Raw genomic sequence first — 18,688 nt, 5'->3', positions numbered from 1 at the left:
CAGGGCCGAGACAAATCAACTGATTGCGGACTGGACTTAAGGACCTATCCCACACAAGACCTTTTAGAAGACAACAGCCCAACCATACAGGGCAGAGCCACCGCCAAGGCATAGAGACCCAAAGGGCCAGCGTCTGCGGGCAAACGGGCTCCTACGGCATATACAAGTCAGGGAGCGGACTACCGGTGTCTAGGCATAGGAGTCAAACATTTACACACAGAGGTGCAGGAGAAAGGCGAAAACCACTAACCTATACCGGGAGAAGCTGCAGCCGGCTGCGGGCCCCGTTCATCACTCCGTTTGGTTTACCCGAGACTCCAGTGTATTGTGTCAGAGTGAGTACACTACACCAGTGCCTTCGGGCCGCGAACCGCGCCGCACTGCACTGGCGACCAGCATGCATCACCCGCTCCCCTGCCTCAGCACCTCCCTCGGGCCCCCGGGACCATCGCTCCCCTACCCACGGAGGGGTCAACACCAGGCTGCGCAGCACCGTCCCCGGGAGGCCTAGTTAACGGCAGCGGTGGTGTCCATCCATTCACCACAACCCGTGGGTGGCGTCACAAACTTACACTCCAAACCAAACTGCTGTGGCCCCGGCCGTGGAACTCCTCACCCAAGTCCCCGCGTGTAGCGCCAACTCCCTTGCAGAGTGATATGACCCCCGGGTCCGTGAGAGGCTCAAGCCACCACCCGCAGTACGAGAACGAATCCGAACGGCTCGGCGGGCAAAGCCGAGCCCGCGGGGCGGTACACTTGTCCTCAGTGTTTGTTATTCTGACCTGTGATTCCCCTCTGTGGTTGTCCCCTGTGATTCTTCTCTTGTGATTCTACCACTAATTTTACCTCTGATTCTTTCCTGTGATTCTCCCCAGTGATTCTCCCCAGTGATTCTTCCCTGTGATTCTCCCCTGTGGTTGTCTTCTGTGATTCTTCTCCTGTGATACTCCCTTGTGATTTTAACCTGTGATTCTCCCTTGTGGTTGTCTCCTGTGGATTGCTTCTTTGATTCTCCCCTGTGAGTCTCGCCTGTTGTTTTCCCCTTTGGTCTTCCTCTGTGTTTTTTTCCTGTGATTCTCACCTGCAATTCCTCCTTGCTATTATCCCCTGTGCATCTCCCATGTGTTTCTTCCCTGTGATTCTCTCTTGTTGTTCTCCCCTGTGATTCTCCCCTCTGTGGCTCTCCAGTGTGATTTTCCCCTATGCTTCTCCTGTGATTCTCCCCTGTGGTTCTGTCTGATGCTTTTCTTGTGATTCTCCCCTGAGGTTCTCCAGTGTGATTCTTCTCTTGTGAGTCTCCCTTGAGGTTCTCCAGTGTGATTCTTCTCTTGTGATTCTCCCCTCTGGGGTTCTCCAGTGTGATTCTTCTCTTGTGATTCTCCCCTGTTGTTCTCTAGTGTGATTCTTCTCTTGTGATTCTCCCCTGAGGTTCTCCAGTGTGATTCTTCTCTTGTGATTCTCCCCTGAGGTTCTCAAGTGTGATTCTCCCCTCTGTGGTCCTCCAGTGTGATTCTTCTCTTGTGATTCTCCCCTGTGGTTCTCCAGTGTGATTCTTCTCTTGTGATTCTCCCCTGTGGTTCTCCAGTGTGATTCTTCTCTTTTGATTCTCCCCTGAGGTTCTCAAGTGTGATTCTCCACTCTGTGGTCCTCCAGTGTGATTCTTCTCTTGTGATTCTCCCCTCTGTGGTTCTCCAGTGTGATTCTTCTCTTGTGATTCTCCCCTGTGGTTCTCCAGTGTGATTCTTCTCTTGTGATTCTCCCCTCTGTGGTTCTCCAGTGTGATTCTTCTCTTGTGATTCTCCCCTCTGTGGTCCTCCAGTGTGATTCTTCACTTGTGATTCTCCCCTGAGGTTCTCCAGTGTGATTCTTCTCTTGTGATTCTCCCCTCTGTGGTTCTCCAGTGTGATTCTTCTCTTGTGATTCTCCCCTCTGTGGTCCTCCAGTGTGATTCTTCTCTTGTGATTCTCCCCTGTGGTTCTCCAGTGTGATTCTTCTCTTGTGATTCTCCCCTCTGTGGTTCTCCAGTGTGATTCTTCTCTTGTGATTCTCCCCTGAGGTTCTCCAGTGTGATTCTTCTCTTGTGATTCTCCCCTCTGTGGTTCTCCAGTGTGATTCTTCTCTTGTGATTCTCCCCTGAGGTTCTCCAGTGTGATTCTTCTCTTGTGATTCTCCCCTCTGTGGTTCTCCAGTGTGATTCTTCTCTTGTGATTCTCCCCTCTGTGGTTCTCCAGTGTGATTCTTCTCTTGTGATTCTCCCCTCTGTGGTTCTCCAGTGTGATTCTTCTCTTGTGATTCTCCCCTCTGTGGTCCTCCAGTGTGATTCTTCACTTGTGATTCTCCCCTGAGGTTCTCCAGTGTGATTCTTCTCTTGTGATTCTCCCCTCTGTGGTTCTCCAGTGTGATTCTTCTCTTGTGATTCTCCCCTCTGTGGTCCTCCAGTGTGATTCTTCTCTTGTGATTCTCCCCTGTGGTTCTCCAGTGTGATTCTTCTCTTGTGATTCTCCCCTCTGTGGTTCTCCAGTGTGATTCTTCTCTTGTGATTCTCCCCTGAGGTTCTCCAGTGTGATTCTTCTCTTGTGATTCTCCCCTCTGTGGTTCTCCAGTGTGATTCTTCTCTTGTGATTCTCCCCTGAGGTTCTCCAGTGTGATTCTTCTCTTGTGATTCTCCCCTCTGTGGTTCTCCAGTGTGATTCTTCTCTTGTGATTCTCCCCTCTGTGGTTCTCCAGTGTGATTCTTCTCTTGTGATTCTCCCCTCTGTGGTTCTCCAGTGTGATTCTTCACTTGTGATTCTCCCCTGAGGTTCTCCAGTGTGATTCTTCTCTTGTGATTCTCCCCTCTGTGGTCCTCCAGTGTGATTCTTCTCTTGTGATTCTCCCCTCTGTAGTTCTCAAGTGTGATTCTTCTCTTGTGATTCTCACCTGTGGTTCTCCAGTGTGATTCTTCCCTGAGGTTCTCCAGTGCAATTCTTCTCTTGTGATTCTCCCCTGAGGTTCTCCATTGTGATTCTTCTCTTGTGATTGTCCTCCAGTATGATTCTCCCCTGCAATTCTTCCTTGCTATAATCGCCTGTGCTTCTCCCATGTGATTTTTCAATGTGATTCTCCATTGTTGTTCTCCCCTGTGATTCTCTCCTGTGGCTCTCCAGTGTGATTTTCCCCTATGCTTCTCCCCTTTGGTTCTCCAGTCTGATGCTTCTCTTGTGATTCTCCCCTGAGGTTCTCCAGTCTGATGCTTCTCTTGTGATTCTCCCCTGAGGTTCTCCAGTGTGATTCTTCTCTTGTGATTCTCCCCTGAGGTTCTTCTCTTGTGATTCTCCCCTGTAATTCTGCCCTGTGATTCTTCTCTCTTGATTCTTCCCTGTGACTCTCACCTGTGGTTCTCCTGTGATTCTTCATTCTTGATTGTTCCCTGTGATTTTCCCCTGTGATTCTCCCCTGTAATTCTCCCCTGTGATTCCCTTCCTGTGATTCTCCCCTCTGTGGTCCTCCAGTGTGATTCTTCTCTTGTGATTCTCCCCTCTGTGGTTCTCCAGTGTGATTCTTCTCTTGTGATTCTCCCCTCTGTGGTTCTCCAGTGTGATTCTTCTCTTGTGATTCTCCCCTCTGTGGTTCTCCAGTGTGATTCTTCTCTTGTGATTCTCCCCTCTGTGGTTCTCCAGTGTGATTCTTCACTTGTGATTCTCCCCTGAGGTTCTCCAGTGTGATTCTTCTCTTGTGATTCTCCCCTGTGGTTCTCCAGTGTGATTCTTCTCTTGTGATTCTCCCCTCTGTGGTCCTCCAGTGTGATTCTTCACTTGTGATTCTCCCCTGAGGTTCTCCAGTGTGATTCTTCTCTTGTGATTCTCCCCTGAGGTTCTCCAGTGTGATTCTTCTCTTGTGATTCTCCCCTCTGTGGTTCTCCAGTGTGATTCTTCTCTTGTGATTCTCCCCTGTGGTTCTCCAGTGTGATTCTTCTCTTGTGATTCTCCCCTGACGTTCTCCAGTGTGATTCTTCTCTTGTGATTCTCCCCTCTGTGGTCCTCCAGTGTGATTCTTCTCTTGTGATTCTCCCCTGAGGTTTTCCAGTGTGATTCTTCTCTTGTGATTCTCTCCTGTGGTTCTCCAGTGGGATTTTCCCCTATGCTTCTCCCCTGTGATTTTCACCTGTGGTTCTCCAGTGCAATTCTTCTCTTGTGATTCTCCCCTGAGGTTCTCCATTGTGATTCTTCTCTTGTGATTGTCCTCCAGTATGATTCTCCCCTGCAATTCTTCCTTGCTATAATCGCCTGTGCTTCTCCCATGTGATTTTTCAATGTGATTCTCCATTGTTGTTCTCCCCTGTGATTCTCTCCTGTGGCTCTCCAGTGTGATTTTCCCCTATGCTTCTCCCCTTTGGTTCTCCAGTCTGATGCTTCTCTTGTGATTCTCCCCTGAGGTTCTCCAGTGTGATTCTTCTCTAGTGATTCTCCACTGTGGTTCTCCAGTGTGATTCTTCTCTTGTGATTCTCCCCTGAGGTTCTTCTCTTGTGATTCTCCCCTGTAATTCTGCCCTGTGATTCTTCTCTCTTGATTCTTCCCTGTGACTCTCACCTGTGGTTCTCCTGTGATTCTTCATTCTTGATTGTTCCCTGTGATTTTCCCCTGTGATTCTCCCCTGTAATTCTCCCCTGTGATTCCCTTCCTGTGATTCTCCCCTCTGTGGTCCTCCAGTGTGATTCTTCTCTTGTGATTCTCCCCTCTGTGGTTCTCCAGTGTGATTCTTCTCTTGTGATTCTCCCCTGAGGTTCTCCAGTGTGATTCTTCTCTTGTGATTCTCCCCTCTGTGGTTCTCCAGTGTGATTCTTCTCTTGTGATTCTCCCCTCTGTGGTTCTCCAGTGTGATTCTTCACTTGTGATTCTCCCCTGAGGTTCTCCAGTGTGATTCTTCTCTTGTGATTCTCCCCTCTGTGGTTCTCCAGTGTGATTCTTCTCTTGTGATTCTCCCCTCTGTGGTTCTCCAGTGTGATTCTTCTCTTGTGATTCTCCCCTCTGTGGTTCTCCAGTGTGATTCTTCACTTGTGATTCTCCCCTGAGGTTCTCCAGTGTGATTCTTCTCTTGTGATTCTCCCCTCTGTGGTTCTCCAGTGTGATTCTTCTCTTGTGATTCTCCCCTCTGTGGTTCTCCAGTGTGATTCTTCTCTTGTGATTCTCCCCTCTGTGGTTCTCCAGTGTGATTCTTCTCTTGTGATTCTCCCCTCTGTGGTTCTCCAGTGTGATTCTTCTCTTGTGATTCTCCCCTCTGTGGTTCTCCAGTGTGATTCTTCACTTGTGATTCTCCCCTGAGGTTCTCCAGTGTGATTCTTCTCTTGTGATTCTCCCCTGAGGTTCTCCAGTGTGATTCTTCTCTTGTGATTCTCCCCTGTGGTTCTCCAGTGTGATTCTTCTCTTGTGATTCTCCCCTCTGTGGTTCTCAAGTGTGATTCTTCTCTTGTGATTCTCACCTGTGGTTCTCCAGTGTGATTCTTCCCTGAGGTTCTCCAGTGCAATTCTTCTCTTGTGATTCTCCCCTGTGGTTCTCCAGTGCAATTCTTCTCTTGTGATTCTCCCCTGAGGTTCTCCATTGTGATTCTTCTCTTGTGATTGTCCTCCAGTATGATTCTCCCCTGCAATTCTTCCTTGCTATAATCGCCTTTGCTTCTCCCATGTGATTTTTCAATGTGATTCTCCATTGTTGTTCTCCCCTGTGATTCTCTCCTGTGGCTCTCCAGTGTGATTTCCCCCTATGCTTCTCCCCTTTGGTTCTCCAGTCTGATGCTTCTCTTGTGATTCTCCCCTGAGGTTCTCCAGTGTGATTCTTCTCTAGTGATTCTCCACTGTGGTTCTCCAGTGTGATTCTTCTCTTGTGATTCTCCCCTGAGGTTCTTCTCTTGTGATTCTCCCCTGTAATTCTGCCCTGTTATTCTTCTCTCTTGATTCTTCCCTGTGACTCTCACCTGTGGTTCTCCTGTGATTCTTCATTCTTGATTGTTCCCTGTGATTTTCCCCAGTGATTCTCCCCTGTAATTCTCCCCTGTGATTCCCTTCCTGTGATTCTCCCCTCTGTGGTCCTCCAGTGTGATTCTTCTCTTGTGATTCTCCCCTCTGTGGTTCTCCAGTGTGATTCTTCTCTTGTGATTCTCCCCTTTGGTTCTCCAGTCTGAAGCTTCTCTTGTGATTCTCCCCTGAGGTTCTCCAGTGTGATTCTTCTCTAGTGATTCTCCACTGTGGTTCTCCAGTGTGATTCTTCTCTTGTGATTCTCCCCTGAGGTTCTTCTCTTGTGATTCTCCCCTGTAATTCTGCCCTGTTATTCTTCTCTCTTGATTCTTCCCTGTGACTCTCACCTGTGGTTCTCCTGTGATTCTTCATTCTTGATTGTTCCCTGTGATTTTCCCCAGTGATTCTCCCCTGTAATTCTCCCCTGTGATTCCCTTCCTGTGATTCTCCCCTCTGTGGTCCTCCAGTGTGATTCTTCTCTTGTGATTCTCCCCTCTGTGGTTCTCCAGTGTGATTCTTCTCTTGTGATTCTCCCCTGAGGTTCTTCTCTTGTGATTCTCACCTCTGCTTCTTCCCCGTTATTCTCACCTTTCCTTCTCCCCTGTGACTCTCTCTTGTGATTCTCTCCTGTGACTCTCTCTTGTGATTATCTCTGTGATTCTCCCCAGTGACTCTCTCCTGTGATTCTCTTCTGTGACTCACTCCTGTGATTCTCCCTGTGATTCTCCCCTGTGACTCTCTCCTGTGATTCTTCCCAGTGACTCTCTCCTGTGACTCTCCCCTGTGACTCTCTCCTGTGATTCTCTCCTGTGGTTGTCCTGTGACTCTCTCCTGTGATTCTCCTGTGATTCTCCTGTGATTCTTCCCTGTGATTTTCCCTGTGATTCTCCCTTGTGATTATCTTTGTGATTCTCCCTTGTGATTCTCTCCTATGACTCTGTCCTGTGATTCTCCCCTGTGATTCTCTTCCTGTGATTCTCCCTTGGTTCTCCCTTGTGATTATCCCCTGTGATTCTCTCCTGTGATTCTCCCCTGTGATTCTCTCCTGTGATTCTCTTCCATGACTCTCTCCTGTGATTCTCTTCTGTGACTTTCTCCTGTGATTTTCTTCTGTGACTCTCTCCTGTGATTCTCCCCAGTGACTCTCCCCTGTGATTCTCCCCTGTGATTCTTCCCAGTGACTCTCTCCTGTGACTCTCTCCTGTGACTCTCTCCTGTGATTCTCCCCTGTGATTCTCCCCTGTGATTCTCCCCTGTGATTCTCCTGTGATTCTCCCCTGTGATTCTCTCTGTGATTCTCTCTCTGATTCTTCCCTGTGATTCTCCCCAGTGACTCTCTCCTTAGATTCTCCCTGTGATTCTCCCCTGTGACTCTCTCCTGTGATTCTTCCCAGTGACTCTCTCCTGTGACTCTCTCCTGTGATTCTCCCCTGTGATTCTCTCTGTGATTCTCCCCTGTGATTCTCCCCTGTGACTCTCTCCTGTGATTCTCTCCTGTGATTCTCCCCAGTGACTCTCTTCTGTGATTCTACCCAGTGACTCTCTCCTGTGATTCTCTCCTGTGATTCTCTCTGTGATTTTCCCCTGTGATTCTTCCCAGTGAGTCTCTCCTGTGATTTTTCCCTGTGATTCTCCACTGTGACTCTCTCCTGTGACTTTCTCCTTTTATCCTGTGATTCTCCTGTGGTTCTCCAGTGATTCCCCCCTGTGACTGTCTCCTGTGACTCTCCCCTGTGATTCTCACCTGTGATTCTCCCAGTGACTCTCTCCTGTGACTTTCTCCTTTTCTCCTGTGATTCTCCTATGGTTCTCCAGTGATTCCCCCCTGTGATTCTTCCCAGTGACTCTCTCCTGTGATTCTCTCTGTGATTTTCCCCTGTGGTTCTCCTGTGATTCTCTCTGTGATTCTCCCCTGTGGTTCTCCTGTGACACTCCCCTGTGATTCTCCCTGTGATTCTCTCCTGTGACTCTCTCCTGTGATTCTCTTCCATGACTCTCTCCTGTGATTCTCTTCTGTGACTCTCTCCTGTGATTCTCTTCTGTAACTCTCTCCTGTGATTCTCTCCTGTGATTCTCCCTGTGATTCTCCCCTGTGACTCTCTCCTGTGATTCTTCCCAGTGACTCTCTCCTGTGACTCTCCTGTGATTCTCTCTGTGATTCTCCCCTGTGATTCTCCCCTGTGATTCTCCCCAGTGACTCTCTCATGTGATTCTCTCTGTGATTCTGCCCTGTGATTCTTCCCAGTGACTTTCTCCTGTGACTCTCTCTCCTGTGATTCTCTCTTGTGATTCCCCCCTGTGACTGTCTCCTGTGACTCTCCCCTGTGATTCTCACCTGTGATTCTCCCAGTGACTCTCTCCTGTGAGTCTCTCCTGTGATTCTTCCCTGTGATTCTCCCCTGTGACTCACTCCTGTGACTTTCTCCTTTTCTCCTGTGATTCTCCTATGGTTCTCCAGTGATTCCCCCCTGTGATTCTTCCCAGTGACTCTCTCCTGTGATTCCCTCTGTGATATTTCCCTGTGGTTCTCCTGTGATTATCTCTGTGATTCTCCCCTGTGGTTCTCCTGTGACTCTCCCCTGTGATTCTCCCTGTGATTCTCTCCTGTGACTCTCTCCTGTGATTCTCTTCCATGACTCTCTCCTGTGATTCTCTCCTGTGACTCTCTCCTGTGATTCTCTTCTGTAACTCTCTCCTGTGATTCTCCCCAGTGACTCTCTCCTGTGATTCTCCCTGTGATTCTCCCCTGTAACTCTCCTGTGATTCTTCCCAGTGACTCTCTCCTGTGACTCTCTCCTGTGATTCTCCTGTGATTCTCTCTGTGATTCTCCCCTGTGATTCTCCCCTGTGATACTCCCCAGTGACTCTCTCATGTGATTCTCTCTGTGATTCTGCCCTGTGATTCTTCCCAGTGACTCTCTCATGTGACTCTCTCCTGTGATTCTCTCTTGTGATTCTCCCCAGTGACTCTCTCCTGTGATTCTACCCAGTGACTCTCTCCTGTGATTCTCTCCTGTGATTCTCTCTGTGATTCTCCCCTGTGATTCTTCCCAATGAGTCTCTCCTGTGATTCTTCCCTGTGATTCTCCCCTGTGACTCTCTCCTGTGACTTTCTCCTTTTCTCCTGGGATTCTCCTGTGGTTCTCTAGTGATTCCCCCCTGTGACTGTCTCCTGTGACTCTCCCCTGTGATTCTCACCTGTGATTCTTCCCAGTGACTCTCTCCTGTGATTCTCTCTGTGAATTTCCCATGTGGTTCTCCTGTGATTTTCTCTGTCATTCTCCCCCATGGTTCTCCTGTGACTCTCCCCTGTGATTCTCCCTGTGATTCTTCCCAGTGACTCTCCCCTGTGATTCTCCCCTGTTATTCTCCTGTGATTCTCCTGTGACTCTCCCCTATGATTCTCTCCTGTGATTCTCCTGTGACTCTCTCCTGTGATTCTCTTCTGTGACTCTCTCCTGTGATTCTCCGTGTGATTCTCTCCTGTGACTCTCTCCTGTGATTCTTCCCAGTGACTCTCTCCTGTGATTCTCTCTGTGATTCTCCCCTGTGATTCTCCCCTGTGATTCTCACCTGTGATTCTCCCCTTTCATTCTCTATGATTCTCTCCTGTGATTCTCCTGTGACTCTCTCCTGTGATTCTCTGTGTGATTTTCCCCTGTGATTCTCTCTGTGATTCTCTCCTGTGACTCTCCTGTGATTCTCCCCTGTGATTCTCCTGTGATTCTCTCTGTGATTCTCCCCTGTGATTCTCCCCAGTGACTTTCTCCTGTGATTCTCTCTGTGATTTTCCCCTGTGGTTCTCCTGTGATTATCTCTGTGATTCTCCCCTGTGGTTCTCCTGTGACTCTCCCCTGTGATTCTCCCTGTGATTCTCTCCTGTGACTCTCTCCTGTGATTCTCTTCCATGACTCTCTCCAGTGATTCTCTCCTGTGACTCTCTCCTGTGATTCTCTTCCATGACTCTCTCCTGTGATTATCTTCTGTGACTCTCTCCTGTGATTCTCTTCTGTAACTCTCTCCTGTGATTCTCCACAGTCTCTCTCCTGTGATTCTCCCTGTGATTCTCCCCTGTGACTCTCTCCTGTGATTCTTCCCAGTGACTCTCTTCTGTAACTCTCTCCTGTGATTCTCCACAGTCTATCTCCTGTGACTCTCTCCTGTGATTCTTCCCAGTGACTCTCTCCTGTGATTCTCTCTGTGATTCTCCCCTGTGTTTCTCCCTTGTGATTCTCCCCTGTGATTCTCACCTGTGATTCTCCCCTTTCATTCTCTATGATTCTCTCCTGTGATTCTCCTGTGACTCTCTCCTGTGATTCTCTGTGTGATTTTCCCCTGTGATTCTCTCTGTGATTCTCTCCTGTGACTCTCCTGTGATTCTCCCCTGTGATTCTCCTGTGATTCTCTCTGTGATTCTCCCCTGTGATTCTCCCCAGTGACTCTCTCCTGTGATTCTCTCTGTGATTTTCCCCTGTGGTTCTCCTGTGATTATCTCTGTGATTCTCCCCTGTGGTTCTCCTGTGACTCTCCCCTGTGATTCTCCCTGTGATTCTCTCCTGTGACTCTCTCCTGTGATTCTCTTCCATGACTCTCTCCAGTGATTCTCTCCTGTGACTCTCTCCTGTGATTCTCTTCCATGACTCTCTCCTGTGATTCTCTTCTGTGACTCTCTCCTGTGATTCTGTTCTGTAACTCTCTCCTGTGATTCTCCACAGTCTCTCTCCTGTGATTCTCCCTGTGATTCTCCCCTGTGACTCTCTCCTGTGATTCTTCCCAGTGACTCTCTTCTGTAACTCTCTCCTGTGATTCTCCACAGTCTCTCTCCTGTGATTCTCCCTGTGATTCTCCCCTGTGACTCTCTCCTGTGATTCTTCCCAGTGACTCTCTCCTGTGACTCTCTCCTGTGATTCTCCTGTGATTCTCTCTGTGATTCTCCCCTGTGATTCTCCCCTGTGATTCTCCCTAGTGACTCTCTCATGTGATTCTCTCTGTGTTTCTGCCCTGTGATTCTTCCCAGTGACTCTCTCCTGTGATTCTTCCTTGTGATTCTCCCCTGTGACTCTCTCCTGTGACTTTCTCCTTTTCTCCTGTGACTCTCCCCTGTGGTTCTCCTGTGACTCTCCCCTGTGGTTCTTCTGTGACTTTCCCCTGTGATTCTCTCCTGTGATTCCCTCCTGTGATTCTCTCCTGTGACTCTCCCCTGTGATTCTCCCTGTAATTCTCCCCTGTGATTCTCCCCTGTGACTCTCTTCTGTGATTCTCTCCTGTGACTCTCTCCTGTGACTCTCTCCTGTAATTCTCCCCTGTGACTCTCTCCTGCGATTCTCCTGTGATTCTCCCCTGTGATTCTCTCCTGTGACTCTCTCCTGTGACTCCTATGATTCTTCCCAGTGACTCTCTCCTGTGATTCTCTCTTGTGATTCTCTCTGTGATTCTACCCAGTGATTCTCCCCTGTGACTCTCTCCTGTGATTCTCTCCTGTGACTCTCTCCTGTGATTCTCTCTGTGACTCTCCCCTGTGACTCTCCCCTGTGACTCTCCCCTGTAATTCTCCCCTGTGACTCTCTCCTGTGATTCTCTTCCATGACTCTCTCCAGTGATTCTCTCCTGTGACTCTCTCCTGTGAGTCTCTTCCATGACTCTCTCCTGTGATTCTCTTCTGTGACTCTCTCCTGTGATTCTGTTCTGTAACTCTCTCCTGTGATTCTCCACAGTCTCTCTCCTGTGATTCTCCCTGTGATTCTCCCCTGTGACTCTCTCCTGTGATTCTTCCCAGTGACTCTCTTCTGTAACTCTCTCCTGTGATTCTCTTCTGTGACTCTCTCCTGTGATTCTGTTCTGTAACTCTCTCCTGTGATTCTCCACAGTCTCTCTCCTGTGATTCTCCCTGTGATTCTCCCCTGTGACTCTCTCCTGTGATTCTTCCCAGTGACTCTCTTCTGTAACTCTCTCCTGTGATTCTCCACAGTCTCTCTCCTGTGATTCTCCCCTGTGACTCTCTCCTGTGATTCTTCCCAGTGACTCTCTCCTGTGACTCTCTCCTGTGATTCTCCTGTGATTCTCTCTGTGATTCTCCCCTGTGATTCTCCCCTGTGATTCTCCCTAGTGACTCTCTCATGTGATTCTCTCTGTGATTCTGCCCTGTGATTCTTCCCAGTGACTCTCTCCTGTGATTCTTCCTTGTGATTCTCCCCTGTGACTCTCTCCTGTGACTTTCTCCTATTCTCCTGTGACTCTCCCCTGTGGTTCTCCTGTGACTCTCCCCTGTGGTTCTTCTGTGACTTTCCCCTGACTCTCCTGTGATTCTCCCCTGTGATTCTCCTGTGATTCTCTCTGTGATTCTCCCCTGTGATTCTCCCCAGTGACTCTCTCCTGTGATTCGCTCTGTGATTTTCCCCTGTGGTTCTCCTGTGATTATCTCTGTGATTCTCCCCTGTGGTTCTCCTGTGACTCTCCCCTGTGATTCTCCCTGTGATTCTCTCCTGTGACTCTCTCCTGTGATTCTCTTCCATGACTCTCTCCAGTGATTCTCTCCTGTGACTCTCTCCTGTGATTCTCTTCCATGACTCTCTCCTGTGATTCTCTTCTGTGACTCTCTCCTGTGATTCTGTTCTGTAACTCTCTCCTGTGATTCTCCACAGTCTCTCTCCTGTGATTCTCCCTGTGATTCTCCCCTGTGACTCTCTCCTGTGATTCTTCCCAGTGACTCTCTTCTGTAACTCTCTCCTGTGATTCTCCACAGTCTCTCTCCTGTGATTCTCCCTGTGATTCTCCCCTGTGACTCTCTCCTGTGATTCTTCCCATTGACTCTCTCCTGTGACTCTCTCCTGTGATTCTCCTGTGATTCTCTCTGTGATTCTCCCCTGTGATTCTCCCCTGTGATTCTCCCCTGTGATTCTCCCCTGTGATTCTCCCTAGTGACTCTCTCATGTTATTCTCTCTGTGATTCTGCCCTGTGATTCTTCCCAGTGACTCTCTCCTGTGATTCTTCCTTGTGATTCTCCCCTGTGACTCTCTCCTGTGACTTTCTCCTTTTCTCCTGTGACTCTCCCCTGTGGTTCTCCTGTGACTCTCCCCTGTGGTTCTTCTGTGACTTTCCCCTGTGATTCTCTCCTGTGATTCCCTCCTGTGATTCTCTCCTGTGACTCTCCCCTGTGATTCTCCCTGTAATTCTCCCCTGTGATTCTCCCCTGTGACTCTCTCCTGTGATTCTCTCCTGTGACTCTCTCCTGTGACTCTCTCCTGTAATTCTCCCCTGTGACTCTCTCCTGCGATTATCCTGTGATTCTCCCCTGTGATTCTCTCCTGTGACTCTCTCCTGTGACTCCTATGATTCTTCCCAGTGACTCTCTCCTGTGATTCTCTCTTGTGATTCTCTCTGTGATTCTACCCAGTGATTCTCCCCTGTGACTCTCTCCTGTGATTCTCTCCTGTGATTCTCTCCTGTGACTCTCTCCTGTGATTCTCTCTGTGACTCTCCCCTGTGACTCTCCCCTGTGATTCTCCCCTGTGACTCTCTCCTGTGATTCTCTTCCATGACTCTCTCCAGTGATTCTCTCCTGTGACTCTCTCCTGTGATTCTCTTCCATGACTCTCTCCTGTGATTCTCTTCTGTGACTCTCTCCTGTGATTCTGTTCTGTAACTCTCTCCTGTGATTCTCCACAGTCTCTCTCCTGTGATTCTCCCTGTGATTCTCCCCTGTGACTCTCTCTTGTGATTCTTCCCAGTGACTCTCTTCTGTAACTCTCTCCTGTGATTCTCCACAGTCTCTCTCCTGTGATTCTCCCTGTGATTCTCCCCTGTGACTCTCTCCTGTGATTCTTCCCAGTGACTCTCTCCTGTGACTCTCTCCTGTGATTCTCCTGTGATTCTCTCTGTGATTCTCCCCTGTGATTCTCCCTAGTGACTCTCTCATGTGATTCTCTCTGTGATTCTGCCCTGTGATTCTTCCCAGTGACTCTCTCCTGTGATTCTTCCTTGTGATTCCCCCCTGTGACTCTCTCCTGTGACTTTCTCCTTTTCTCCTGTGACTCTCCCCTGTGGTTCTCCTGTGACTCTCCCCTGTGGTTCTTCTGTGACTTTCCCCTGTGATTCTCTCCTGTGATTCCCTCCTGTGATTCTCTCCTGTGACTCTCCCCTGTGATTCTCCCTGTAATTCTCCCCTGTGATTCTCCCCTGTGACTCTCTCCTGTGATTCTCTCCTGTGACTCTCTCCTGTGACTCTCTCCTGTAATTCTCCCCTGTGACTCTCTCCTGCGATTCTCCTGTGATTCTCCCCTGTGATTCTCTCCTGTGACTCTCTCCTGTGACTCCTATGATTCTTCCCAGTGACTCTCTCCTGTGATTCTCTTTTGTGATTCTCTCCTGTGACTCTCTCCTGTGATTCTCTCTGTGACTCTCCCCTGTGACTCTCCCCTGTGATTCTCCCCTGTGACTCTCTCCTGTGATTCTCTCCTGTGATTCTCTCCTGTGACTCTCTCCTGTGACTCTCTCCTGTGATTCTCTCTGTGACTCTCCCCTGTGACTCTCTCCTGTGACTCTCTCCTGTGATTCTCTCCTGTGATTCTACCCAGTGATTCTCCCCTGTGACTCTCTCCTGTGATTCTCTCCTGTGATTCTCTCCTGTGACTCTCTCCTGTGATTCTCTCTGTGACTCTCCCCTGTGACTCTCCCCTGTGACTCTCCCCTGTGACTCTCTCCTGTGATTCTCTCCTGTGATTCTCTCCTGTGACTCTCTCCTGTGACTCTCTCCTGTGATTCTCTCTGTGACTCTCCCCTGTGACTCTCTCCTGTGACTCTCTCCTGTGATTCTCTCCTGTGACTCTCTCCTATGATTCTTCCCAGTGACTCTCTCCTGTGATTCTCTCTTGTGATTCTCTCCTATGATTCTCCCCTGTGATTCTCCCCAGTGACTCTCTCCTGTGACTTTCTCTTTTTCTCCTGTGATTTTCCTGTGGTTCTCCAGTGATTCTCCTCTGTGATTCTCTCTGTGATTTCCCCCTGTGATTCTCTCCTGTGATTCTCTCCTGTGACTTTCCCCTGTGACTCTCCCCTCTGACTCTCCCCTGTGACTCTCCCCTGTGACTCCCCCCTGTGATTCTCTCCTGTGTTTCTCTCTGTGATTCTCTCCTGTGACTCTCTCCTGTGACTCTGTCCTGTGATTCTCTCCTGTGATTCTCTCTGTGATTCTACTCAGTGACTCTCCCCTGTGACTTTCCCCTGTGATTCTCTCCTGTGATTCTCCCCTGTGACTCTCCCCTGTGACTCTCCCCTGTGATTCTCCCCTGTGATTCTCTCCTGTGATTCTCTCTGTGACTCTCTCCTGTGACTCTGTCCTGTGATTCTCTCTGTGATTCTACCCAGTGACTCTCTCCTGTGACTCTCTCCTGTGACTCTCTCCTGTGATTCTCTCCTGTGATTCTCCACTGTGATTATTCTCTGTAATTGTCACTTCCGGTTCTCATTTATTTCTCAGGTGGGAAGGTTTTACAAAAGATTCTGTTTTCTATTTTTCAGGCGGACAGTGTCTGGATGGACATTGAAGATGCTGAGGATCTACCATCACCATCTGAGCTGGAGCAATGGATAGACGACGTATTATCAGGGAAGGTCAACACTGAAGATGATGATGATGACGATGATGATGACGATGATGATGATGATGACGATGATGATGACGACGATGACGACGATGATGACGATGATGATTATGATGATGATGATGACGATGATGATTAATCTCTAATAGTGAATCCGTCCCTATACCCCTTTGGTTTATGATGTGGGAGCTCATGAGTCCGGGACCTTACATACCAGAGGTGTTGTCATGTTAGGTTTTGTGGCGATCACACAGGATGATCATTATTAATTTTGGTAAAAGTTGGACTGCTCCAGAGCATTGAAGTATCTCGAGGCCACCGTACGGTGCGAAGAGCCTTCTTCTATCGGTTCATCCTCTCATGTAGAGGCAGCTTCATAATAAATGAAATATTGAAAATATTCAATAAAGTGGGGTGACATCTCCATGACCCAATGTGTCTTCATCTGTGATGAGTGTGAAGGAAAGGCTCACTGACAGCTGAGATCAGCCGCTGCTTGAGATTTGGATCCTCAGTGTCTTTGGGCCTGGCTGTTCAGAAGCCCATGGTGGGGTCTTGCCATCAGGAGACTATTCAGCTGGAGGACATTCTAGTGATGTTTTGTGGTAGGGTATAAGGATGAGGTGCAGTATGATCCTGTGTGACTATTGTCGGGTCTGGTGGTTTGCATGGCGGTGGGCGTCATGGCAGGTCTCCGAGGGTCAGGGGGGTTAATCCTTCTCACGCCTCTGCACCCAGGTGGGTCCCTCATACTCCTGGCTAAGCTCCAGCTCTCTGTCAAGTCACCTATCGTCCCTCATTGGCCATGTGGGGTGTCGCCTCCGGAGGGCGGAGCCAGTGCAGATGCTCGCTCTGGCCGTGTGGGGTGTGGCCTCAGAGGTAGATAGTGCAGGTGCTCGCTCTGGCCATGAGGGGTGGGGTGTGGCCTCTGGAGGCCGGAGCTAGTGCAGGTGCTCGGTCTGGCCGTGTTTTGCGCTCTAAGAGACTCACTTCAGGTTGTGGCATTGCTGGGAAGCGAGGTGCCGTCACTCCCAGCGATTATGGTGTGCAGGTGTCCCTGAACGCTGTGTCCTCTAGCTGTTGCCAGGGAATATGAGACACTATGTCTCTTGGCTCAGCTAGGTGCTGGGAGGTTCCTCCCAGTCAATCTTCCTCACCCCCTCCTTTGCCATTCTGTGTTGAAGATGGAGACCGGGCATTACCTCAGCAGTGTCAGCTAATCCATGAGAGGGATCTATAAACCAGGCATCTCCTCTGGTCAGTGCTATCTAGGACAGGGACATATAAACTCGCCATCTCCTCTGGTCAGTGCTGATCCATGAGAGGGATATATAAACCCTCCATTGTGGAGACACGGGGGTCAGTGGGTGCTCTCATCCGCTGGCCCGGCCGGCTTTAGAAAGACCGCATGGACCAGGGCTCATCCTGTCAAGGGAGAAATTTAGGTAAGACTGCTAATGGAGTCTTTGTTCAGGGCAAATCCAAAGGTACGGGCCAAATTAACTATCTGTACAGATATAATAAATAACTCCGAAGCAATGATCACAGAAACTGTGTTCACTCTTTGAGCCAGTATAGGCGACTGGCTCATGTAATGAATAGATCAGATATTAGTATTACATTTCAACCTTCAAACATGTACAAAGTATCAAAATCTGTCTTTTCTCACACATCGAAGCAGTATAGGGAGGTTTGGGTAGTTTTTTAGGGAGGTGCGTAGAAGCATAGAAACACACTTTTCATCCCACAGATAACACCACATTCCTCCTTTGTGTGAAACTACTGATAAGACTTTTACTATGAAAGCCTTCACTGTTTATTGTTTATACATTTATCTATCAGTTTTATTCTCTTTGGTTAACCCCCTCTTGAACATACAACTTAGAATCATATTATGGTGTCTGTGTGATTGTCGTATAGGCACACAGATATTTATGCAGTAATATCTATATTTTGATTATTGACATACACAGATAATCTTATTACATTTGAACAAACAAACTATAGCCCAGGCTACCTTCACAGTCCCCCCTTAATAAGATATCTGTGAATGTTGTCAGCCTTAAATTTTAACATTTTCGCCATTTGGATATATTTTATTTGGAACTTATTTATGACCCACCCCCCCTTGGAACACTTTAAATATATATATATGTGTATATATATATATATATATATATATATATATATATATATATAAAAAATGTGTGGGCTTTCCATAAAATTGTTGTGTAATACAACACTACAGACTTTAGCTCCCCCTTAGATACTTATTTTATTTATTAAAAATAACTTTATGATTTACAGGGGCTATTAGGATTGGCATTATTACTTTCATTAGGGCACATTATCCTGACCAACCTTGTAAAGCTGTAGGGGAAAAAAAGCGCAATAGGGTCTTACCCAGTATGAGGGTAGAGAGACAGAAAGAGACACACTCACCTGGTAGGGTTGTGCCAGTCACAACACCCTATGGTCGCATGTGAGTGATTATAGTAGATTAGCAGCGGCCCCGGGGAGCAGTTAATAAATAAATCAAATGGAATGAAACCGGTTTAAATGCCGCGCTAGAAACCACAGATGCTGTAGATAAAAAGATTTTCTTTATTTCATAATTCTACACGTTTCAAAGGCATCTCCGCCTCCTTCTTCAGGAACATGATTTTATGATTTTTGTTCCTGAAGAAGGAGGCGGAGATGCCTTTGAAATGCGTAGAATTATGAAATAAAGAAAATCTTTTTATCTACAGCATCTGTGGTTTCTAGCGCGGCATTTAAACCGGTTTCATTCCATTTGATTTATTTATTATCCTGACCAAGAAAGATTGAATCTAGATCTTATCTTGAGATCAGCACATAACCAAAAAACATTTGCTACAGATTATTTGTGGTTCTTCTTTCCGGATATTAAACAAAATACTTGGTCAGTGCTAGTCCATCTAGGGCTACCTCGTGAACCCTGACAATCTGCTCTTGATAAAAAATCAAAACATGATGAGGCCTCATGGGAACAGTTTGTAGCGCTGACTTGAAAAAACCTTCTGAAATAATGGGTGGAATGGCAGTCGCTTTCTGCTTCAGTTGTTTCAGGATCTT

At 48.1% G+C, this 18,688-nt stretch overlaps 1 protein-coding gene across 1 annotated transcript in view; it reads left to right on the top strand.

Annotated features, from left to right (window-relative positions):
* CASQ2 (calsequestrin 2) overlaps positions 1-16,003 on the top strand; it is a 215,673-nt gene extending 199,670 nt beyond the window's left edge. The window contains exon 11 of the mRNA XM_075334827.1: positions 15,510-16,003. Coding sequence (XP_075190942.1) covers positions 15,510-15,731 — 222 coding nt within the window. The 3' untranslated portion in view covers positions 15,732-16,003. The remainder of the gene's footprint in view (positions 1-15,509) is intronic.
* The last annotated feature ends 2,685 nt before the right edge of the window (positions 16,004-18,688 follow it).

Source organism: Anomaloglossus baeobatrachus, chromosome 2 (assembly GCF_048569485.1).
Source record: "Anomaloglossus baeobatrachus isolate aAnoBae1 chromosome 2, aAnoBae1.hap1, whole genome shotgun sequence".
NCBI lineage: Eukaryota > Metazoa > Chordata > Amphibia > Anura > Aromobatidae > Anomaloglossus > Anomaloglossus baeobatrachus.
The sequence above is the reverse complement of the archived record's forward strand: the minus strand, read 5'-3'. Positions and strand labels throughout refer to the sequence as shown.